Source organism: Lampetra planeri, chromosome 21, assembly GCF_965212315.1.
Source record: "Lampetra planeri chromosome 21, kcLamPlan1.2.h2, whole genome shotgun sequence".
In the NCBI taxonomy this organism is placed as follows: domain Eukaryota; kingdom Metazoa; phylum Chordata; class Hyperoartia; order Petromyzontiformes; family Petromyzontidae; genus Lampetra; species Lampetra planeri.
In genome coordinates, this window is record NC_136127.1 from 4,676,515 (window position 1) to 4,701,042 (window position 24,528).

Here is a 24,528-nt window from a genome sequence, read left to right on the forward strand (position 1 = left end):
CCCGACCCATATTTGGTAGAATGCTCATCAATATACGACACAAAATGTTATAATTGAGATGTTTGGTCCAAACAAATAAATGCCACCTATCGTGTAATACATTACTACCGTTACATATAATTTCGTACTTAATAACTTATAACTGCCACACACACACACACACCTTATTTCCTTTCGCACAGATGGCTGGAGGCTTAGACCAGAATCTAAGGCACATATTACATATCGGTATCCCAATGACATGTCTTAAAAACTGGCTAACTGGAATAACGTCGATTAAAAAAAAACGTACAGCAAAATTGTACCCTCACAAGCAAGATACAAGGCACGCAGTGATTCTTCCATCTCACAACAATTCGATTGTCACGACCCAAGGTCACGAATCGATTCAAGGATCAATTATTGTTCCTGTTAAGTTGCAAATGAAATCTCTAGCAGCTGCATGGGTTCCTGTGAACCAAATACAATGTTCACGTGAAGCCCTTTTGTCGATTCACTGGACAGGGTGGATTGGTAAAGACAGGGATGATAGATATGGGAGCATAGATATACAGTACAATGTCTATTGCTGCAGAAAACATGCATTGTTCTCTGACCTCTGCTTCCCAACCTGTTATGTGCATTGTAATTGCCCATCCACACCATCCAGGCTCCAGCCTGCTTTGCCTCCGTGATCCGAGGCGATCGGGAGCAATCAAGAGTGATTTTGTCACAGGGGATCCAATTGCATGGCAACATTTGAGCGTACAATAATGAGCTCTTTAAGCACACGATTCCACGAACGCAGTGAACATGGCAATACAAAAAAACTGCGCATTGTTACATGCTGACGGGATACTATACAGCCAAATTATGTTAAAGGTCGAAGTGTCTCGCCTGTTCAAACGAACAAAGGACCGATGCTCCTCAAAATTGGTGGCCCTGAGCCAGCGGTGGGGGTCAGAGGGCACTCTTGCTAAAGGTCAGAGCCCTCGACTAACGGTCAGAAGGATGAAATTACACTGACTAGTTGGAGGTCGACCTAGCCCATTCTCTTTCTGGGATCGATAAAATGGCTACCATCTTTGTGGAAAAAAAAAACCGTGATCTTCCAATCGAGGAAATGGCTCTCATCCTAATAATTTTGAATTTTTTTTACCACTGGCTCACAGCCAGTGGTGAAAAACAAACAAACAAAAACAACCATATAAAAACAATCATATATGGCGGTGCGTTTAGTCCCATTGTCAATAAATGCATGGGAAGAAATAAACTCAACAATTTTGGCACTAGCGAAATGTTTCATTCTCGGTTAAACTGAGACTTGAACCCAGGTGCTCAGAGATGCAGCCTCGGTACCTGAACGCGATGATTTGTCCACACCACCACGACATGTCCATCCATACTCTTAGTTCTTTCGGTAAAGTCACGTAGGTAAAAAATGAAATTAATAAAAATAAAACAATAAAAATCACGACGTTTCGGAGGCAACACAAGTCTCCGTCATCAGGTGTTATTGTTTTAGTTTTATTAATTTCATTTTTTACCTACGTGACTTTACCGAAAGAACTAAGAGTATGAATCCTTGCAATCACAAAAGCTTCAAATCTAGAATGTCCATCCATGTTTAAAAGTGGCGCTTTCCCTATTTAGTATTCGGACGGTGGATGTAGTAAATAATATATATGAAACATTTTATTACATACACTGAAACACCTAGGCTGCATTACAACATACGACACCTCTCCGATAGAAGTGTAACACTTTTCTTCATGAACATTGAAAGCTTTTCACCAATTGCATCATGAAGGCATGCGATACTTTAAATTATCGTCACTACCTGAACACACTCATCGAATATATCTGACAATATGAAATGCGTAATGACCGCACACTCTAATTACAGTAACACAATAAATTACTGATGCTTCAGCTGAATAAATAAATAAGTGTTGTTGTTGTTGTTTCTTGTTTGAACTCATAACTGTAATGGAAAATGAACAGCAAGAATCAGGCCCAACTGGCCTTCGGGTTAATAATACTTGATTCCACGTCATTGTACAGCACGGCAAATGTGTACCAACTTCGACAGCCTTTGGGTTCATCAAGCTGGGTTTTCACGGACCAGAGTCAATGGAGGTTGGCAATTTAAAGCAAATAAGCGCAAAGCTACAAACGATGGTTGTGCCTTCGTCAGCCTTCGTTCGCTTTCAAACGCATCTACGAAAGTTACACCGTGCACATGTCAAACATGTAAAAGCGATGTCCACAGAATAATCTTCGTTATACAAGTGAATGGACGTACATTTTGACTTTTTTAATAAATCTCTGTAGAATATGAAAGGCAGTTCCATAAATATAGCTCTGTAAAACCGGAGATTTCTGAAACGTATCTCTGTGAAAGTGAACGGAGGCCACTGTAATGGAATCCTGTGGAAGTTAAGAAAGTGGAATTAAGGCCCAAGAGATTTAGTAGTTTTGTCATGTTTGGCTTTGCTGCCATCCAGCTTGAAAGGCGGCCTCCTCGCGTGGCCTCCGTTGGACTTCAATGAGGCCTGGAGCACAGGTGAAGGATCTGCGATGCCGCTTGGACCCAGCTCTCGGCCCGATGTCCCGGGGAGTCAGCCTCCTCGGCGAAGAGGTGGCAAACGTTGTGCGAGACGCTGCCAGCCTCGCGAGCCACGAGGCCGAACATCCTGCACAAGTCACCCGCCACGGCACAAAGACAAACATTCCCCCGTTTAGCCTTGAACGGCATGTGCTGTTAGCGAGCACCCATGAAAGCTGGCACAGCGCATGAGGGGGTGTGTGGCCAATACCACGCCCGGCCAGCTTTGTCTCCCGAGTGCTTACAGTACTTGGGGTGGGGGGCGTCATACCAGTATGATCGAAAAACGCCAGTCTGGTATGATGTGTCAGAACTGTGAGCAAGGGTACTTACTTTGCCGCAGGCTTGTCTTCAGCCATGGGCCACCTTCAAACAAGGACACATTAAACGAAAACGATTTAAGGCTTCTGCACGTGAAATTATTCTAATTGGATAACGCATTTACAGGCGTTGTATATGCGCTGCATTGACGTATAAATAATATACAGATATAAAGAATGCATTCGCGTATTTTTTAATATCTATGAGCCTCTGCAAAAGCGAAAGGGCTAGAATGTTAATTTTCATTAGGTTCATGTTACTTTTAAATGTCTCCATCAACAAAGGAGAAAATCATTGATGCGATGTGCTTTGGCCAGTTCGTTGAGATAGAAACCTCGTTCAGTCTCCCTGCTCAAAGGAATATCGATCATCATCCATCTCAATCGACAGCTCTGAGCCTGTGATGCAATTACACATTCCGATGGCAAGTGCCAGTGTGACTGGAGGACAACCAGTCTTGACTTCCCACAAAGTCATTCTAATTTTGTTTCAACCCTCATGCCATTGCTAGACAAATATTCCCCATGTAGCCAGAACATATTGTTGGGGCAAGTGCTGTTAGCGAGCACCTACGAAGGCTGACACGGCACCCAAAGGGATGCGTGGCCAGTACCACTCCCCAGTGGCGATGTTTACTCACCACACCAGGTACTAATTTGAGGCTGAGTCGACCTAGGGGAGGCCCAGGACCGGTTCAGACAATCGTCACTGGTGCTGGCCATGAACGGGAATCGAACTCGGTCGCCAGGTTTGTAGCGCAAAGCGGTAACCGCTACACTACCGCTCCCCGCGCACAACACATACATAACTATTGAACTAAAACTAAACAATTTTTTTTATTTTACTTTATTTTACCAGATCTATACAACTCTTTTTCAGAAGCGACCTCGCCACAGATGATAGCTCAACGAAGTGGCTTATCAACATGGACATTTATAGATAGTCAAATACTCTAAATGCACGTTGATTATAAATGTGGAGGGAAAAACCGGACGACCCGGATAAAAATCCACCTAATCACAGGGAGAACAGGACAACTACAAATATACAGCAAGCGTCAGAGTTGGTATCGAACCGACGACCTCCTGCATGCCAGGCGAGGTAGTTAACATCTCGCCACCATGACACCCCAATATGTATGCGTGACATAGACACGCATACATATTTTTACAGACACACAATACACGTGCAAATGCATGCACATTTCACTTACATGCTTAACCAAACAATGACTTATGTGTGCAGTGTAAAAACGCACCTTGTGACATCAGGAACCATGGCACAGAAGCTTATGGATTCAGCCGGATAGTGGCGCCTAAAGAAGCGCCTGGGGCAATATCAAACAACAAAGCGTCAACTCCACGCGTTACTGACTTGTCGTGGCTGCTTTCATCCTATGCCGACGCGCACAACAGCCGTCCGATACCTTCCATAGCAACTGTCGGTGTTGGATAGGAATGTCCATCGTCGTTAACCGATTCACGGGTCACACAGGCAGTGCCCTGCGATACGAACGCCCGACATGAGAACATCCGCGCTTACGAACGAACCGCCATGTTCTTATTTGTAACCATCCGGGTGGCAAACGTTGGGTAGTAAGTACGAACCAAACCGCGGAACTAATTTGATCGGCGGAGCGATCCTCCGTGAGATGTGAAGAATCCGAGCATCCCGTGTGATGCACAATGCGAGTGAACCATTCAACTCAAGGAAAGTAAAAATAAAAGTTATTTTAGTTTTCTTTGCACGTGACTTTATTTTATGTTTTAATTACTATGCAACATTTATAACAGTCTTAAATGCAATAGTACAATATTTCTTCTTATTTATGAGTTTAACAATGATACAATTTTTTATTGAACCAAAACACATTTTATAACACTGACCGTATGTACAATAAAATATTGAGTCTCGAGATACGAACAAACCGACTTACGAACGGGTCTCAGGAAGCTAACCCGCCGTTCGTATGTCGATGACTGCCTGCTATTAAAAGTCGGCAGAAGTGTCAAATTGATTATCTGCTCAAAGAGGCACGAAGTGGTGCTCATCTCCCCTCTGCGGGTCCTCAGCCAGTCGCGGAAATCACACATTTCCAGGGTTGCCCCAATCTCAGCTGCTGCTGAGCATAAACAGAAGCAGTGCAAACAGCCCGCGCAGTCTTCAATCGGGTATTTTTTGTTCTTCTTTTTTCCTAACCAGTGCACCGACTGGTGACCAATCACAGAGAAACAGGAACATGTGACCAGCAATCCCTCAAGTCATTTGACTCTGGGTGGCCGATCAGACAGCCTCTGTAACATTACCCAGCTGGCCTCACCTCGACGCCAGTCAAATCACCACGGGAGGTGGGTCCACAAAAATGAAACATCAGCCATCAACAAAGCACCATAATTCCAAGACCATTAAGTTCTCTGTGTCCCTGTTGGGCGTGTGCTCACTTCCTGTGCGTGTCGGTGAGCGTGATCCCTTGTTCGGTCACTCTCAGGTGCACGTGAACCGGCATGGACCTCACAGCCATGCCCATGATCACCGCAGTTGCCCGGGCGACCGCCTGGGGTCCCGTGAGAGACTCCATCTCCACGGAATTGAGGAAGAATGCGGTACCCACTGGTTAAAAGAGAAATCAGCAGCATCAGCAGTGGCGGCAGTAGCAGTAACGGCATTATCATAGTCAGCAGCAGCAACGGCAGTAGCTGCACCGGCACCACGATGGTCACCAACAGCATGACCACCACAACCATCGCTGTCACCAACACTAAGTGCCACCACCACATCCAAAAACACCAATACCACGACCACCACCATCATCGTCACCACATCTTCTAACAAGCCGATTGGCGCAGGGTGTTCATGTCTACAATAGAACATTGAGGTAATTTTGCTGAGATACATTTAACAACATTCATCATATTCAATCACGAGTTATACTCACTCTTGCAATCATCATTACTATAATAGACTGTTGTATCAAGATTGAAAATTATCGTCATTATCATCATCACTCTAATACTCACGACCACTCTAATCACCGTCATCATCATCTTCAACCACTCTGATCACTATTCTCTATTTCACCATAGTTGCCGAACTAAGGCCCAAAGCCCCAAAACAGCCAGAAACAAGTGGCCAAAAACAAACAGCGCTATTAACGTTGTAATAAATAAGAGGTTACACAATTCTTGAATCCAGCAAGGTTGTTCTAAGCACTTGGGAAAATAAGACGATGAGAAGGGAATTCCAAAGTGGAGCAGTGCGAGGGCAGAAGCAGAAAGAGAAGCGTTGTGACCTGCGGTGTGGTGATTGAGTGATTTGGTGAGTGGGTGAGTGAGTGGGTGATTGATGAATCAGTGGGTGAGTGGGTGGGTGATTGAGGGAGTCGGTGGGTGAATGATGAATCAGTGGGTGAGTGGGTGGGTGATTGAGGGAGTCGGTGGGTGAGTGAATGAGTGAGTGGGTGAGTGAGTGGGTGAATTGAGGGAGTCAGTGGGTGAGTTAATGAGTGAGTGGGTCAGTGGGTGGGTGATTGAGTGATTTGGTGAGTGGGTGAGTGAGTGGGTGATTGATGAATCAGTGGGTGAGTGGGTGGGTGATTGAGGGAGTCGGTGGGTGAGTGAATGAGTGAGTGGGTGAGTGAGTGGGTGAATTGAGGGAGTCAATAGGTGAGTGAATGCGTCAGGGAGTGAGCGAGTGGGTGATTGAGTGATTTGGTGAGTGGGTGAGTGAGTGGGTGATTGATGAATCAGTGGGTGAGTGGATGGGTGATTGAGGGAGTCGGTGGGTGAGTGAATGAGTGAGTGGGTGAGTGAGTGGGTGAATTGAGGGAGTCAATAGGTGAGTGAATGCGTCAGGGAGTGAGCGAGTGGGTGATTGAGTGATTTGGTGAGTGGGTGAGTGAGTGGGTGAATGATGAATCAGTGGGTGAGTGGGTGGGTGATTGAGGGAGTCGGTGGGTGAATGATGAATCAGTGGGTGAGTGGGTGGGTGATTGAGGGAGTCGGTGGGTGAGTGAATGAGTGAGTGGGTGAGTGAGTGGGTGAATTGAGGGAGTCAGTGGGTTAGTTAATGAGTGAGTGGGTCAGTGGGTGGGTGATTGAGTGATTTGGTGAGTGGGTGAGTGAGTGGGTGGGTGATTGATGAATCAGTGGGTGAGTGGGTGGGTGAATGAGGGAGTCGGTGGGTGAGTGAATGAGTGAGTGGGTGAGTGAGTGGGTGAATTGAGGGAGTCAATAGGTGAGTGAATGCGTCAGGGAGTGAGCGAGTGGGTGATTGAGTGATTTGGTGAGTGGGTGAGTGAGTGGGTGATTGATGAATCAGTGGGTGAGTGGGTGGGTGATTGAGGGAGTCGGTGGGTGAGTGAATGAGTGAGTGGGTGAGTGATTGGGTGAATTGAGGGAGTCAATAGGTGAGTGAATGCGTCAGGGAGTGAGCGAGTGGGTGATTGAGTGATTTGGTGAGTGGGTGAGTGAGTGGGTGATTGATGAATCAGTGGGTGAGTGGGTGGGTGATTGAGGGAGTCGGTGGGTGAGTGAATGAGTGAGTGGGTGAGTGAGTGGGTGAATTGAGGGAGTCAATAGGTGAGTGAATGCGTCAGGGAGTGAGCGAGTGGGTGATTGAGTGATTTGGTGAGTGGGTGAGTGAGTGGGTGAATGATGAATCAGTGGGTGAGTGGGTGGGTGATTGAGGGAGTCGGTGGGTGAATGATGAATCAGTGGGTGAGTGGGTGGGTGATTGAGGGAGTCGGTGGGTGAGTGAATGAGTGAGTGGGTGAGTGAGTGGGTGAATTGAGGGAGTCAGTGGGTGAGTTAATGAGTGAGTGGGTCAGTGGGTGGGTGATTGAGTGATTTGGTGAGTGGGTGAGTGAGTGGGTGGGTGATTGATGAATCAGTGGGTGAGTGGGTGGGTGATTGAGGGAATCGGTGGGTGAGTGAATGAGTGAGTGGGTGAGTGAGTGGGTGAATTGAGGGAGTCAATAGGTGAGTGAATGCGTCAGGGAGTGAGCAAGTGGGTGATTGAGTGATTTGGTGAGTGGGTGAGTGAGTGGGTGATTGATGAATCAGTGGGTGAGTGGGTGGGTGATTGAGGGAGTCGGTGGGTGAGTGAATGAGTGAGTGGGTGAGTGAGTGGGTGAATTGAGGGAGTCAATAGGTGAGTGAATGCGTCAGGGAGTGAGCGAGTGGGTGATTGAGTGATTTGGTGAGTGGGTGAGTGAGTGGGTGAATGATGAATCAGTGGGTGAGTGGGTGGGTGATTGAGGGAGTCGGTGGGTGAATGATGAATCAGTGGGTGAGTGGGTGGGTGATTGAGGGAGTCGGTGGGTGAGTGAATGAGTGAGTGGGTGAGTGAGTGGGTGAATTGAGGGAGTCAGTGGGTGAGTTAATGAGTGAGTGGGTCAGTGGGTGGGTGATTGAGTGATTTGGTGAGTGGGTGAGTGAGTGGGTGATTGATGAATCAGTGGGTGAGTGGGTGGGTGATTGAGGGAGTCGGTGGGTGAGTGAATGAGTGAGTGGGTGAGTGAGTGGGTGAATTGAGGGAGTCAATAGGTGAGTGAATGCGTCAGGGAGTGAGCGAGTGGGTGATTGAGTTATTTGGTGAGTGGGTGAGTGAGTGGGTGATTGATGAATCAGTGGGTGAGTGGGTGGGTGATTGAGGGAGTCGGTGGGTGAGTGAATGAGTGAGTGGGTGAGTGAGTGGGTGAATTGAGGGAGTCAATAGGTGAGTGAATGCGTCAGGGAGTGAGCGAGTGGGTGATTGAGTGATTTGGTGAGTGGGTGAGTGAGTGGGTGATTGATGAATCAGTGGGTGAGTGGGTGGGTGATTGAGGGAGTCGGTGGGTGAGTGAATGAGTGAGTGGGTGAGTGAGTGGGTGAATTGAGGGAGTCAATAGGTGAGTGAATGCGTCAGGGAGTGAGCGAGTGGGTGAATTGAGGGAGTCAGTGGGTGAGTGAATGAGTCAGTGAGTGAGCGAGTGGGTGAATTGAGGGAGTCAGTGGGTGAGGGAATGAGTGAGTGAGTGAGTGATTGAGGGAGTCGCTGGGTGAGTAGATGAGTGAGTGGGTGAGTGAGTGGGTGATTAAGGGAGTCAGTGGGTGAGTTAATGAGTGAGTGGGTCAGTGGGTGGGTGATTGAGGGAGTCGGTGGGTGAGGGAATGAGTCAGTGGATGAGTGAGTGGGTGAATTGAGGGAGTTGGTGGGTGAGTAGATGAGTGAGTGGGTGAGTGAGTGGGTGATTGAGGGAGTCAGTGGGTGAGTGAATGAGTCAATGGGTAAGCGAATAGGTGACTAAGCAGGTGAGTGAATGGTTGAGTAAGTGAGTGAGCGTGTAGGTGAGTGAATGTGTTGCTCTAAGCACAGTGTGGATGAGACAAAACAGTCAGTGTCTCATTTCGATTTAAAGCTTTCGTGACTGCAGGGATTCATCTTCTTGGTTCTTTCGGTCTCATTCAGACGCTGTCTTTCCGACAGACCTGTTCTTCACCTGAGGACGGCTGCTTGCGTTGTGGCCGAAACGTCGTGAGAATAATTTTATGAAGTTTTATTTTTATTATTTTATTATTTCCCTTCCACGTGACTTTACCGAAAGAACCAAGATGAGTCAGTGTCTGGTTGACCGAGGCCTCAACGTGGATGGAGTGATCGAAGAGTGAGCTGGAACGGTAACCATGTTGGTTCCAATGGAAAGGCGATAAGGAGGCAAATGGTTGGCAGTGAGTGACTGAAGTCAACTACTGCATGCTGGATCATCAATAGACTTGACTGTGATCACAGTAATCATCAACATCGTCACTGACCGGCCTCGGGTGGCTGTGAGGAGCCAGTAGGGCCGCCTGTGCGAGCGTCGCATAGGTCATGGGCCTTGGTGAGGTCACCCGGGTCGTCGAAGTCACGGTCGGGCAGCCGCAGACATCCAGGCAGTGCGAGTGGCGTCACCGTGTGCTGGTTAACGAGCGCCGACAGACTTCCTGCACACACCGCCCACAGCACGGCCTCGCCATCAACACCTCCACGTGTTCATGGCACGATATGCTCGGGCAGCGCATCGGTCAGAGTGTGCGACCCACGTACGGAAGGTAACTGGAGCTGGGAATGTGAGTCGATGAATTAACCAAACATTTTTGTTCCAGTAATTTTTTTTGTTGGCGTGGATTATTCGGTTCCACTTGAAAAATGCTCCTCATCCCAACATCCATTCTACTCGAAGACGGGAAACCTCCGGAAAGCCACACCCACCGTGACACGCCTGGTGGTGCCGATGACGACAACGAGCTCCGGCCATCGCCTCCCGCCCAGCGGCACACGTGCTCACACACGTGTGAGGCTTGTTTTTCCAACTAGTTTTGCGTTATCGGATGAGTTAAGTAATCCGACCGATCGTTGGTAGAGTAATCGATTGCACAAGTAATCGGACAGCCCAGCTCGAGGTGGTTGTGACAAAAAATCCTGTACAGGTGTCAACTCGGCCAATCACTGTCATCGTCCATCTCGGAACGATAATGCATTGAGGGCCACTTTGTAGGAAGTCAAAAGTGGTAGTCTACTGAAGAAAGTGACCTCTACGATGGGCATATTACATGTTTATGCCACTGGAGGCTATTGGAGCCCAACAGGGAGGCACTCAAGAGATCAATGATCAATGAACAAAGTGCAGACCTCTTAAGTCAAATGCCAAATTATAACAGTTGCAGGAAGGTAGGAAGCAGTACATGGTGACATTGGTGGCATTGGCTCTTGATGCCCTCTTAATCTTGACTTTGAAATTGTAATAAGATGGGGGGGGGGGGGGGGAATGCCCTTGCACCGACGGTGTAATACGGCAGCTTCAGCTGTCCATGGTCTACTCGTCACTCACCGAAGAAGGGTTCATTGGGGCAGCCCTTCAGCCGCACTCCCCGGGCCTTCGTCTCGATGAGGAAGTGCCTGACGAGTTCATCCACCAGGTCTCCTGTTGACCAATCAAATCAGACCACACACTACAACCAAGTACTGATACTTGAGGCTGAGTCGACCGAAGGGATGCCCAGGACCCATTCAGATAATCGTCACTGGCGTTGGCTGTGAGCAGAAATTGAACTCTGGTCGCCAGGTTGGTAGCGCAGCGCGCTAACCACTACACTACCGCTCCTCCACACACAACAAAGATCCCCCATATAGCCTCAACAGAATGTAGGATGCAAGTGCTGTTTGCGAGTAGCACCTATGAAAGCCTGCATGGCACACGAGGGGGTGGGTGGCCAAAACCATGCCCGGCCAAGTTTACACACCACACCAGGAACTCATTTGAGGCTGAGTCGACCTATAGGAGGCCCATGACCGGTTTAGATAATCGTAACTGGTGTTGGTCACCGCTTTCGTAGTGCAGCATGCTAACCCTTACACTACCACTCCCCACACACTACTTTAACAAACATACACAAACGCACGCGCACACATACACTCACTCCCAGCGCGAGGCCGACTCATGACATCTCACGGAGGATCGCTCCTCTGAACAAAATTGTTCAGTTTGATAGTGCGAGTTCGTGTTTTAAGTCAATGTTAATCTTTTTAATATTTAATGGAAGCTGGTTCGTAAGTCCGCGTGTTCCTAAGTCGGGTGTTCGTAAGTCGATGACTGTCTGTACCTTAGTCAACCGAATTAGAATCTCAATGTAAATGGGAGGTCTGCCAAAATGTTTTTCGAAGCCTGGGACAACATTCCAGGTGAGCCCTCCTCTGAGGCCTACTCAGCCGTTTCTGTGGTCCCCTCGCATATGAGGTCTGATGGTTCAGTGGCATCGACATGGCCATTATGATCTACACAGCCATATCAATCAAAATACAACAAATAGAGTATTTGGCTGCTATACTATAAAACACACTTTTTATTTTACTAGGTAAGGCCCACTGAGCAATATAGCTCTATTTCAGAAGCGACCTGGCCACAAATGATAGCTCAACGAAGTCCATGTGGACATTTATAGCAGCCAAATACTCTAAACACATGTTGATTCTAAATGTGGAGGGAAAACCTGGAGGATCAGGAGAAAAATCCACTCGACCACGAGAAGAGAGACACGCAAACTCCAAATTTACAGGGGTCAGGGTCCAGATCGATGCCAAGGTGGCGAGATGTTAACTACCTCGCCACCGTGGCATCCATACATTTCCACGTGATATGTCACTTCGTTGAGATATTATTTGTGGCCAGGTCGCTTCTGTTCAAGTTCAAGTTCATTTATTAGGTATAGCCCTGTGAGCCATTCGGCTCTTGAATCGGGTGCAACCGCAACAAACAAAAAACAAAAACATGAACAAGAAAACATCTTAAAGTGAATATGTGACTAAGTGCAAACAGAAAATTCTGAAAGAGTTATACAGCTCAGTGGGGCCCGACCTGAACAAATAAAAAAAAGTTGCGCTTAGTTTTATCGTGTTCCGTAAGGCCGCATCACCGCATGCGCCGCTCACCCTGTACAGGCACGCCGGGCGGCAGGTTGGCCACCTTCATGGCGAGCCCGAAGTCCCCGTGGAAGGAGCTGCTGTTTCGAATGACAAACGCCCCGGCTTCGCGTGGGCACAGCAGCGCCACGGCTGCACACGTCAACACAGTTCAAAGTTCATTTATTAGGTGTAGCCCTGTGAGCCATTCGGCTCTTGAATCGGGTGCAACCGCAACAAACAAAAAAACATGAACAAGAAAACATCTTAAAGTGACTAAGTGCAAACAGAAAATCCAAGAAAAGACAGCAAAATATTGCAGAAAAATCACCGTACACCAACCCTGTGCAAATATTCCAGTGGGATACAAGTCAAACAACAACAACCATAAGACAACTTAGATTAAGGCCATCAGTCTAACTCTGTACTACAACAAAAAAACATGGCCAAACCAAAAAACTTTTAGAAAATCACCAAAATAAAGCCATAAAAGCAAAAACACAGTGATGCACTGTAGGTCGGCAACACACGACTACACACAACTCGTCAAAGTGCATGAACCATAATCCCGTGAACTCCGGTCGTCCTCGCAGCAGAGGCTTTCGGCTGGCCATTGAACAAAGACGGTCACCGTATCGCGCGCTTTCACATGCGCTTTTGCGGGCCGTCTGGAAGCCATTGGAGCTCTGCCCTTTGGAATATAGATTGTAAACTCATTTCTTTAGAACTCCTTTTTGTGTTTAGTTTGTTGTCCTTCCCCCACCCCCCACCTCCGATTAGTAGAGTTAACTATGTGAGGTGCAAAAGATATGCAACATACATACATACACACCAGTGCCACATCAGTGGTTCAGGTGTAATAGGGAAAAGGAGGTAAACATACTCTTTGGTGCAGTCACGACAACTTCAAATCTAGATTAAACCGCCTCTACGGAGAGGGTTTCCACACATCTGTTCCACCTGATGACGGACGCTTGTGTTGCGCCCGAAACGTCGTGATTTAATTTATTTTATTTTATACCCACGTGACTTTACCGAAAGAACCAAAGAGTATGGATCCCTGCTGTCACGAAAACTTCAAATATGGAGGCACACATGTACCGGAAGTGAGTGGACAGCTCAATGAGGCAGGCCACTGGAGTAGGCATAGAGATGGTGGCTGCCGAGGGGAAGATGTCAAGCCATATGGCTGTGATGATGATGATGATTGAAGAATGATCCTGAAAGTCTTCATGATATCCGGCTCAAATGGATACAGAGGCAGCGTCCATCTCCTGTTTACAGCCCTGAGCCAGTGGTGGAAATGTCAACACTTCGTGGAAGGGGTGAGTCTATCCTGAGGACAACCGTCGTTAACTCTCCCTTCACATTGTAGCATCCGAAACAGGTTTTGAGCTCGCAACCTTCTGATTGCGCACCGCACACTCTACCGCGAAACAACCTGGCCGGATGGTCTTTGGGGCCGTCCATAAATGACGTCACGCGATTTTGGACGATTTTTGACCCCCCCACCCCTCGTCACACGGCGTCACAAAAAGTCAGACCCCTACCTAAAATATGACGTCACAAAGCTCTGCCCCCCCCCCCACCAAACCATAATTCCATTTTGAAAATAAAACATGCTTCAAATCGCTTTAAACTATCGTAATTGTAGTACGTATGTAATGTGGCGCTGCACTCTGATGTTGTAGGAGTGTTGTTATAACAATTCAATATTTATTTAAAGTTGCGCATTTTGACGTGACGTCACATTTCTCAAATCCCCCCCCCCCTCGTCACACATCGTCACAAAAATCTGACCCCCCCCCCTAGGTGCGTGACGTCATTTATGGACGACCCCTTTGTACGTAGGACATATTGACTCTGTATACTTAAACCAGATGGTGGGATTCTGTTAGGTTAGACTCAGGTGATGTGACGAAAGTGAATGTCAACTCTGCAACAGCTGTGAGATCTGGCAGAGGGAAGCGATGGTGGAGGTGAGGCAGCATGCATGACGATGGCTACATTATCCTCAGATTTTTATCTCGACTATAATCTCTAAACATCCATCACAGTCATTGGCGTAACATCTCTTTCACCCGCCTGCTGCCCCAGCTGTCATCGTGGCACCCGCTGTGGACCAACGAGCCACGCGATGCTAGGAGTGGCTCCCATCGTCAACAAGGAACCAATTCCTTGTGGACCCACCCTGCGATCTGCTCCCCTGGGTTTGATCTTCAGCGCCATGACTGGGCCCTGCCCAGCCGTTTCCCAACTGGCCAAGGCCACTTGTGTGCGACAAAGCCTGCACAGGCGAAGCTTACGCCACAACCCAAAATGTAGCTGTGATGCACGACAGACGATGACGGATATTGTTGAAGACTCTGTCCATTGACCAAGCTTGGCGGCGGTCTGAGGACACTGCATCCGGCAAATGATTAAGCTGCTGCCTGCCTAGGTGCAAATGCAAAATAAATACATTGCATAAGACTACCAATTTGAACCAGATCTAAGCTGCGCTAGCTCATTATCGAACATGAAATGGACACACGTTATACGCCACCTTTGTGTCTGTGTTAATCCCAGATTCAATCACTAGCACACACAACGCTCCTTACCTTGCTCCCGCGTGATGCCAGGTTTGTACCAGAACTTGGATGTGTCCTGCACAAAACTGATGTTGCTGCGGGTGAAGTGAGGGATCCTGTCTGATCCCGAGTTGTTTCCATCTGGCCAACCTGAAAGCCAAACAAACCACACCGAGCGGTAAGATGACATTTCAAAGTCAATGAAAATCACCGACCGATTGCCGAAGTCCTTAATTTAACCAGGTGAGGGCGCAAGTACATTGGCGATCAATGTAATTCGAGGTAGATTTGTAAACACGTCTCGTGATTTGGGCTCTCTATAAGTGATGTTCCTTTCATCGAATCACCCAGATCTGGGAAGCTAAGCTTGCTGGAGTCTGGAAAGTCCTTGAATGGGCGACCATCCATCCGTAACACGAGTTACAAGCTGCAGAGCTACGTGATTGACAGTCGAGAGCATTGCAGCATAATCCATCATATTTCTATATTTTATAAGCTCACATCCCTATTCTCGCTGCCTTCACCCACCCCCACTGACCAAAGTGTGTAAGGACGGTCAATAACCCGCACGGCCCACGTGGCGTGAGGGTGCCCTCATTCAGCAGTGGACTGACAGGGTTACAGATGCGCACAAAGAGCGATATACATTTTTTGTTCTCAGTTTTTGAGTGTGTGCTCTTTTTGATTCACGGAGATTCATGTTTATGAGGTGCATTCTATTTCTCTCTGGCTCGAGATTGGCCACCGGAGCGCTCTGGCCAGCTCGATCCCCGTGCAGTAATGTGTCCCGTGGTGCAGGGGTCAGGCTCAGGGTCACTGGGCTCAGGTGAAGCGGGGGCTGCTGCAGCCAGGGGCCTCGGAAATTGAGGGGCTCCCAAACATGTAATTTATATTTGAAACACGATACATTCATAAATAAAACGGTGTAATTGGGTCATTTAAGTCACAGCATCGCTCTGTTGATTGCTACCAGTGATGTGGCTGCATAAAAGAGTGTTGTTCATTGTAACTTTGAGCTGTACACATGAAAAAAAAAGACAAACTGAAATAACTAAGGTAAACAACAGAGTATTTGGCATCAAGCATGGGTGGCAGTTAACACAGTCAAGGGAGAGGAGTGAAACATGCACCCAAAAGCAAAACGACGCCAGCACTGGGCCCCAAGTCAACCTCTCAGCCCGGTGCTGGCCGCGTACCGGAGGCTGTGACGTGCACGGGCGATGCGGGGCCACGCGGCGCGGGCGACGCGTGCTGCACGAACGTCACGCTCGACGTGCTCGTGCCCCCGGGGCTCGACAGCTCGCTGTGCAGCGGGGAGCGGTGCTCGCTCGCAGAGCTGTGCAACCGCTGATGCTCCTCCCACGACGCCCGCGGTGGCAGCGGCGGTCGCGGCGGCGGCGGCTGCGTAAGCGGCGCCGGTTTGTTCCGGCGGAGGGACCACGAGACCGGGGCGGCACCGACCGGCAACGACGCCCGTGAAGTCGCGAGCGAAGCCGCCGTGCTCAAGGAGCCTTCCCGGGCATTCCGAGGCACGCCTCCGCCGGCGGTTGTGGCGGCGGCCGTGGCCGCGATCGGCCTCTGAGCATTCCCGCTCGGCAGGACGGGGCCGTGAATGTCTGCCGCGGTGGTGTGCGTGCCTCGGTACACGTCTGGCAGCGCGCCGTCAAAACCGCGCACAAGCGTGTGCTCGGGTTTGGCGTGCGAGTAAGAGGTGTAGCCCCCTTCGCTGTCGACGGAAAAGTGCATGGGCAGGCTGTCGAACCACGCGCCTTTGTAGCTCGACCGGCTGCTGGTGCCGCTCTTGTGGCCGACCCCTCCGTTGCAGTGCAGACCGCCCGGCGCACCATTCGGTGGCGCTGCGAAGCTCAGCAATGTCTCGCTGCCAAGGCGCTCCTGCCGCGCGTCGCTCTGCCCCGCACCGGTGGCTCCGGGATTTCCAAGGTGAGCGCGCGAAAAACCGTGAAAAGTCGCCGGCGAGGCGGGAAGGTGCCCGTTGAGATGCTTGGAGGCGGGCAGGGAGAAGCTCCCAGCGCCTTGAGTCGCCGTCGACCGTTCCGCTCCCTCTGGCGGATAGCCAAACACGGACGCGTGCCAAGACCGAGCTCCTTCCAGCCCGACTCTCGACTCGTTGCGGGAGCCGGACGAGGAGGACGAGGTGGACGGGAAGAGGTGCGAGGGGCCCTCTTTCTCCGACCTCGGGAACGCGGAGGCATAGGTGGGCAAGGTCCCTCGCCCCGCGCCGCCGTGGTTGCTGCTGCTGCAGGCAGGCAGGCGATGGGAGCTCACGAGGAGCGCGCTGGAGGGCCCCACGGGCAGGGCCTGCGTGAGGCTGCCTTCCTCGTGCTGCTCGCCGTGGCGGGCCCACGTGTTGGTCGGGTAACCAACCATGGACATGTAGGAGCTGGTGACGGAAGCCTGCGTGGAGATGCCTCCCGGTTGCTCCGTGATGCCGCTCGGTTTTGTCAAGGTGCTGGGAGCACTGTGAAGAATAGAAAAGACAATGATCCCCCGTATAGCCGAAACAGAAGAACCCAAAGTCCACGTTCTTCATTACATAAATTGAGGTACACTGTGTTGCCGCCTTCATACATAGACAAAGATCCCCCATATAGGCTTAACAGACCATTGAGGCAAGTGCTGTTAGTGAGCAGCTATGAAGGCTGGAATGGCACACGAGGTGGTGGGTGGCCAACACCATGCCCGGCCACCTTCGTCTCCCAAGTGGTGATATTTACTACACACGACACCAGGTACTAATTTGAGGTTGAGTCGACCTAGGGGAGGCCCAGGGCCGGTTCAGATAATAGTCACTTGTGTTGGCCATGAACGGGAATTCGAACTCAGGTCGCCGGGTTCGTAGTGCAGTACGCTCACCGCTACACTACTGTGAAGAATACACATGTACACATAGGTACTGGATTTCCAGCGATGCAAAAGCACACAAAACAAAAACTCAACACATCTGTCGATAATATTGCACACAAAAAAAATAGCCAACGCTACGGGACAATGGCCATTTTTCTTGATCTGTGTGCTTTGAAGAAAGGACATCTGATCTGCATATTTATTTTCCCTTTTAGGGCAATGTTGTTGAAAATTTCCACCGTATATACGTTTGATCGTGCAGTTTTGGTTTTGTAATTTCCCAGCTTAGCTGGGCTCTGAGGTGGCCAGGAGATGGCGGCGGTGGTGTGAGGTTGTGATATTCTTTTTCTCGTAATGGGTACAGAGCAAGGAGTTACAAGCGAGCAGAGCAAGAGGAATACATAGAGGAAGGAGGATGGACGCAAATGTTGAAGGAGGACATGAGGAATTAAGGCATGGCGGCACATTTGGCACAGAACAGAGGCGAGTGTAGAGCGATGACCAAACAAAGTGGACCCCATATAAGGGAACATTAGGCTAAGAATAACAAGAAGAAACGTGTGGGTTTTCTGTGGGCATTCCGGTTTCCTGCCACATGCAAAACACTTAAAAATAGAACGAGCTAAACATCCCAATGTAGGACGTCCCCACCCAATGCTAGCTGTGCAGAACAAGTAGAACGCAGCACCGGTGGTCTGCAAGTCGGCATTCGTCCGCCAATAAGGGGGCGACGTCACGATGCGATTTTTTCCAAATTAAGCAATTTGTGAGTAATTGATCAAATTTGGACCATGATTGCCGGTGCACACGGCCTACTCTTTGTTGAATAACGTCATGGGATCTTAAAGTTCAACTGTGAAGCAGAGGGCACATTTTTTTACAGATAATACGCCAACATTATTAAACAGGGCGGCCGCTGGGCTTTAACTGGGAACTTCTGAAATGGGCGACAAACGCACTAACCGCTCGGCGCTGCAGTGCAGTGCATGCCAATAGTCAAGTCAAGTCAATTTATTTTTGGTTAACACGTGGCGAATTCGGGCACAAATCTGCCACCCAATGCGGCATCAGATCAATATAACCCTTTCCCATTCCGATGACGTACATGTCATCGATTGACGAACATGTACGTCATAATAAAATAACTTTATCGATACGTCTTCAGGTCAGCGCCAGCTGTCATAGAGTGCGGTCGTGTATCTACAGTTCTCTGCGGTGAGTACAATGTCTTTAAAACAATAGCGCTATGCCTTTCTAAATAAAATTAACGCTAACCGCTTGCACGTTCCGAGATTCAGCGGTGAACGGGACCAACCCTGCAACTTGCAGACGTCTCGCAACGGGAAAGGGTAAAAAGCATACAAATTAAACAATTCTACACAGTAAAATAAAGCAAATATTAAAAGAAAGTTGTGGCTGGGATTTCGATTTAAAGCTTTCGTGACTGCAGGGATTCATCTTCTTGGTTCTTTCGGTAAAGTCACGTAGAAGGGAAATAATAAAATAATAAAAATAAAACATAATAAAATAATTCTCACGACGTTTCGGCCACAACGCAAGCAGCCATCCTCAGGTGAAGAACAGGTCTGTCGGGAAGACAGCGTGAAGAACAGGTCTGTCTTCCCGACAGACCTGTTCTTCACCTGAGGACGGCTGCTTGCGTTGTGGCCGAAACGTCGTGAGAATGATTTTATTATGTTTTATTTTATTATTTTATTATTTCCCTTCTACGTGACTTCACCGAAAGAACCAAGAAGTTATGGCTGGGAGTTAGTTGTAGGTAGCGCTAGCGAGCTTCCTCACCTGTGCGGGGCCACAGGCTTCGCTTCTTCAGCACAGTAGCGTGCGGTGGGAGATGCGGAGCGCGCGCTGAAGACATCGGATGTCCACGGGACCATCTCCACGTAGCTGCCTTGCTCTGTACGACACACAATCACAATCTTTCAAGTTCAAGTTCATTTATTAGGTATAGCCCTGTGAGCCATTCGGCTCTTGAATCGGGTGCAACCGCAACAAACAAAAAACAAAAACATGAACAAAAAAACATCTTAAAGTGAATGTGTGACTGAGTGCAAACAGAAAATCCAAGAAAAGGAAGCAAAATATTGCAGAAAAAAATACCGTACACCAATGCTGTGTGCAAAAATCCCAGTGGGATGCAAGTCAAACAACCAACAACAAGAGGAGTTATGAAGCTAATTTTTAAAGATGTCCAGATGTCCAGTGACACGAGTCACACACGGCCCGTCACGCAAAAGAAAGTCAGCGACGCATGCTCTGGTTGAAGTAGTAAGACAATCACTGCCTTCATCAGTAACACTCGAACCAGGGCTTCATTTCTCACTCAGGATTTTCCGAGACGCTGCTAGTTGGCTCAGAGTATTGGATTATTGTACTCGAGTGGTACTATCAATCGTGTACCAGGTATGCCTGCCTATTCATACTACTCCTATATTACCATACCCCTATCTTCCGATAAGGAGAAAATAAGCATCAAGAGGACGAATGTAGGCAAGATGCACGTGGCGTGCCGTAATAATTCCATAAGATGCCAGAGTGATATTTAGCACTTATTATTTTAATGGGAAAATGTGCAGCCGGAGGCTGACATATCAGGAATTGGCCCTTCTTCATAGCAGAAAAGACGTGGGTAAATAAAATAAGGTTCTGTATAGCCTGTTGTGTAAAGGCACAAATAAAAAAAAAAACGTTTCCCATTTTTGTCATGGGCACTGTCCTGCAAAAGGATCATTACATATAACGTTGATCATATCATGTATTTTTCCCTGGTGTAGAGCAGTGGTGCCGGGGGGGGAAATGGATGTTGCCGTGTTTTGCAGACTGGACTTGCAATCCTGAGCTCGCTGGTTCGATTCGTGCTCCCGGTGTGGCATTTGAAACATGACAAAGTTTCTTAAACTCCCCCCCCTCCCTCCCCCCGCGTGTCTACCCAGCAGCATAAATGGGTACACATTAGTTAGTGCAGGGGCCGGCGACCAACATAACAATGAGAACCATTTCCTTCTAATTCTGTAAAAAGAAACAAAAAAAATCTATATTTCAAGGAGCCGCAATGAATGTGAATTTGTGACGGTCCTCAATAAACAACGGCACGAAGCAATCCCTCGGTCCTTACAGAGCCACATGCGGCTCTGGAGCCACAGGTTGCTGCAGGTTGCCAACCCCTGAGTTAGTGGATCAATCAGGTCGCGTGTGGTGGGACAACATGTGGGTACGCCCAGCGCGGAAGAGTAGACCAAGGCTCTCAAGCCTTCGCGCCAGCAGCGGCATGAGCAAGACGTTTTCGGGGAGCGCGCCTCATGGCCCTCGCGATTGCCCCGGAAGAGCGGTGACGACTGACCTTCGGGCGAGCTGTCAGGCTGGGCCACATCCACACCGTTGTTCGGACCGAAAGGCTCCATGTCCGGCGCCGCCAGCTGCTGAGCCAGCTCCAAGGGTCGCGGCGGCGCGGGGTGGCGACCGCCGTTGTAGGCTCCGCCAGCGCTGCCGCCGATTCCCTCGCTGCTGCTGCTGCTGCTCCTGAGCTGCAAGAGTCTCCTCTCGTCGGTCGCGCCCGTGCACTGGCCAGCACCTGCTAACGCGAGCAGTGGCGCTTGGCGAGTGTGGGCACTTTTGCACGTGGTTTCTTTTATTTATTATTATCATCATCATCATCAACATTCATGCATAAGCAATGATGGCCCGAGGCAGATGATTAACTTCCCCAATTCCTATGTGAACTGGCTGCGTTGGACCCACTGGCTGAACGACTTGCATGAGCTGACGTCATGGCTGCAGCCCTTTCGATTGAAAAGCGCGCCTCGGTGCTCAGGGGGTGACACTCAAGTCAAAGTAGCTCACCGCAGTAGTCCTGTGTGGTGCAGTATGACAGCGAAATATAACATGAATTTACGCCTTTTGGCGTACTCTGGTCTAACACCGTTTGAGACGAGGCTTGAAAGAAAGCTGTCTCTGGTGTGGACCAATCAGTTTCAAGGACAGTGCATATGTTATCAGAGTGTGTTTTTTGTTTGCATTCTGACCACAAGCATTGTGGTTAATGCAGACATGATTCCTTGTAAAAGGTTTCAGTTTGGTGTTTTAACATCTTAACACCTGTTTTGTTGCCAGAAAAAGGGGAAACCCCTATTATCATTAATTAAATATGCTACAGCCTTTTGTCAATTCACTGCTGGATGAAAACCTGCCCGTGCTTTCTGGTCATGGTGGTTGTTTAACCACTACCTCACCACGCTCGCCAGTAAGTGCGAGGTGGCGCAGGACCATTTCAGATAAAATTCACGGCTGATGATTGCTGGGGTCAGGAATATGACCCTTGTGTGTGTGTGTATATATAGGTATGCCTACATACATACATCCTTTATTTATAGCCAGGTAAGAGCACAGTGAGCTCAGAAGTCTTTCAAAATTAGTTTTTATCTGTATCTCATTACCCCTGACCAAGATTTTGAAGCCATTTCCATACAAATGTGAGTTAAGCACCCTAACCATCGTGCAGCCTGGTCAGGTAAACGGTACACTCTTGTGCACTCTTGATTTGAAGCTTTCGTGACTGCAGGAATCCATAATCTTTGGTTATTTTGATGAAGTCACGCGTATTGCGCCCGAAACGCCGTGATTTGTTTTATTTTATACCTACGTGCCTTACCGAAAGTACGTGCACTGGTGCATTTAACCATGCACGCACAAATTATAATTTACATTTACAATAGCTTACTATAGCATCATAATAATTAACAGTACAGCAAGTGGTTCATTTCCATCCGTATTCCATCAGAACGTTGATCGAGGGTTCCCCTCCCTCTCACCTCCCACATATATGCACGCTCATTATTGGAGTGGGCAGAATATGACCAATATAGGTCTTCAGAGCTTGGGTAATTGTTGGCACCAGTTCTGGCTTCTTCCCCACTTGTCTGTGGTTTCCCGCACCTCTGAATCATTCTCTCCCTCTGAGTGTACGAAAACATTCTAAACGATTCCTCATCATTATGGTAAAAACAATCTAACGGAGAGCAACATTCGCTCAGACGCGAGTCAAGCCATCGATTGTACGAGCACATGAACGTTACGCAGTGGGTGCCAGTGCTCACCGAGAATCCCCGGAAGTGACGGTTGGTGCCCACTCGGTACCCGGTGGAGGCTGGAGACGGGAGTGAAGGTGGGGTCAAGGTCCATGATGAGGAGGTTTAGGGCCTCCAAGGACTGGTCGAGCTCACTCGGGCTTGGCGGGGTGTCGCGCCCGTCACCCGCCCTCAAGGACGTGAACTTGGCCGTGTCTCCCAGCAGCGTCACCGTCTCGGATGTCGTGCGGTTTGGCTCCGCTGGGGATAGTGGTGGTGGTGGTGACCAGGCCTTCACCTGCCTTCATGACCAGATTTCATCGTCATCATCAGCGGTATAAGTAGCAACTGTTAGCAACATCTTCAGCAGAAGCAGTGACAGCATCATCAGCAGAACGTGCTCATAGATTACGTGAACGGAACTCACCTGTGACCCTGCACAGCCTGACGGCTGCTGTCTCCTCTCACCGGCACAGCGGGCAACATGGGGACATCTGCCCCAAATCGCACACAACGTGGGACCTCCTGCTGCTTCTCATGATGATGCTGCTGATGCTGCAGGCAACTGCTGCCAGGCTCCAGGCTTGGTTGTGATGCTCCCCTCCGCTGCACCATGGCGTAGAGATCAGAGCTCGGTGAACGAATAGCGGTCACCCCTGGAGCCAACCGCGTGACGTCGCATGGGGCGACCGCGTGAGTCGGCTGCCCGAATTTCACGTTTGGCGACGTTGCTCGAGGTGTTCGCGCGTAAGGGCTGCGGCTGCTGATACCGTTCTCCTGTGGGCGAGCGTCCCCGGACGCCAAATTCAGCCGCAGGTCGCCCTTCCCCAAGTGGCGACGTCGGTTGGCGCCAGGACAGAACGTAAGCGTGCCACGCTCCAGGATTTCCATGGCACGCGTCGAAGGCGGCTCGTCGATATCATCATCATCTTGAATGTCAACAACATCGTCTTCCTCGTTGACATCATCATCATCATCTACATCATCGTCCAGGATGTCAGTCTCTCGGACCGGCATCATGCTGGGCGTGTCGCCAAAGTGCACCCTGTGCGGGCTGTGCTGCTGATGATGATGTGGGTCGGAGTGCCGGTCACCCGCGGGCGCACGTGAGGAGTGCGGGTGTGCGGTGGTTGATGCCGACAACCAGCTGCCACCGGTGCAGCCGAAACCGTGCAACAGGTGCCGCAGCTGGTCTTGCTCCCCAGGGCTGAGAGTGGTGGGGCCTGCGCGCGTGTCACTTGGGGAGGGAGCCCACGATGGTACAGGCGAAAGGGGCGACGGGAACGAATAGGCCGTGGATGCCTGGCATTGGAGTCCTGCAGAACGCACACACACGCACACGCGTAGGATGATATGCCACCAATCGTGCACATAAACGGCAGCACGAAGCGCTGAAAATTACCTCCCGAATGGAAGGTTGCGAGTTCGAATCTCGGATAAGGCAGTTGTCAAATTGACACAATCAACTTCATTCCCGCAGGGTTAACAGATCGCGTGGGTGAACCACTTTGGTAGAAGTCTGCGATGCTCGCCGTGCGGGGAGCGTGTTCCCCATCACTCGAAACATTTATTTTCCCCCACTCTATCTGGGGCTGCGAGCAGAATGAGTCCTTTTTCTCTTGGCCGATTGCTTCCTCGGCAGGGGAAACGGACGGCGAGGGCGACCGAGGAGGCCGCCACGTAC

General features: G+C 49.4%; 1 protein-coding gene across 4 annotated transcripts in view; it reads right to left on the reverse strand.

Annotated features, from left to right (window-relative positions):
• Positions 1–246: 246 nt before the first annotated feature.
• The window catches only part of LOC144724539 (tensin-3-like), a 96,455-nt gene continuing 72,173 nt past the window's right edge, over positions 247–24,528 (reverse strand). For 2 of the 4 annotated variants that reach the window (XM_078603775.1, XM_078603777.1), the window contains exons 16-28: positions 23,272–24,160; positions 22,875–23,146; positions 21,122–21,352; positions 19,564–19,678; positions 16,092–17,374; positions 14,926–15,045; positions 12,356–12,478; positions 10,758–10,850; positions 9,700–9,870; positions 5,350–5,518; positions 4,167–4,235; positions 2,921–2,953; positions 247–2,675 (exon numbers count right to left, since the gene is read on the reverse strand). In XM_078603775.1, the coding sequence (XP_078459901.1) occupies positions 2,525–2,675; positions 2,921–2,953; positions 4,167–4,235; positions 5,350–5,518; positions 9,700–9,870; positions 10,758–10,850; positions 12,356–12,478; positions 14,926–15,045; positions 16,092–17,374; positions 19,564–19,678; positions 21,122–21,352; positions 22,875–23,146; positions 23,272–24,160 (3,719 nt within the window). In that variant the 3' untranslated portion in view covers positions 247–2,524. Of the gene's footprint in view, positions 2,676–2,920; positions 2,954–4,166; positions 4,236–5,349; positions 5,519–9,699; positions 9,871–10,757; positions 10,851–12,355; positions 12,479–14,925; positions 15,046–16,091; positions 17,375–19,563; positions 19,679–21,121; positions 21,356–22,874; positions 23,147–23,271; positions 24,161–24,528 lie in introns of all 4 variants that reach the window. The other 2 variants (XM_078603774.1, XM_078603776.1) reach the window with 1 other exon arrangement.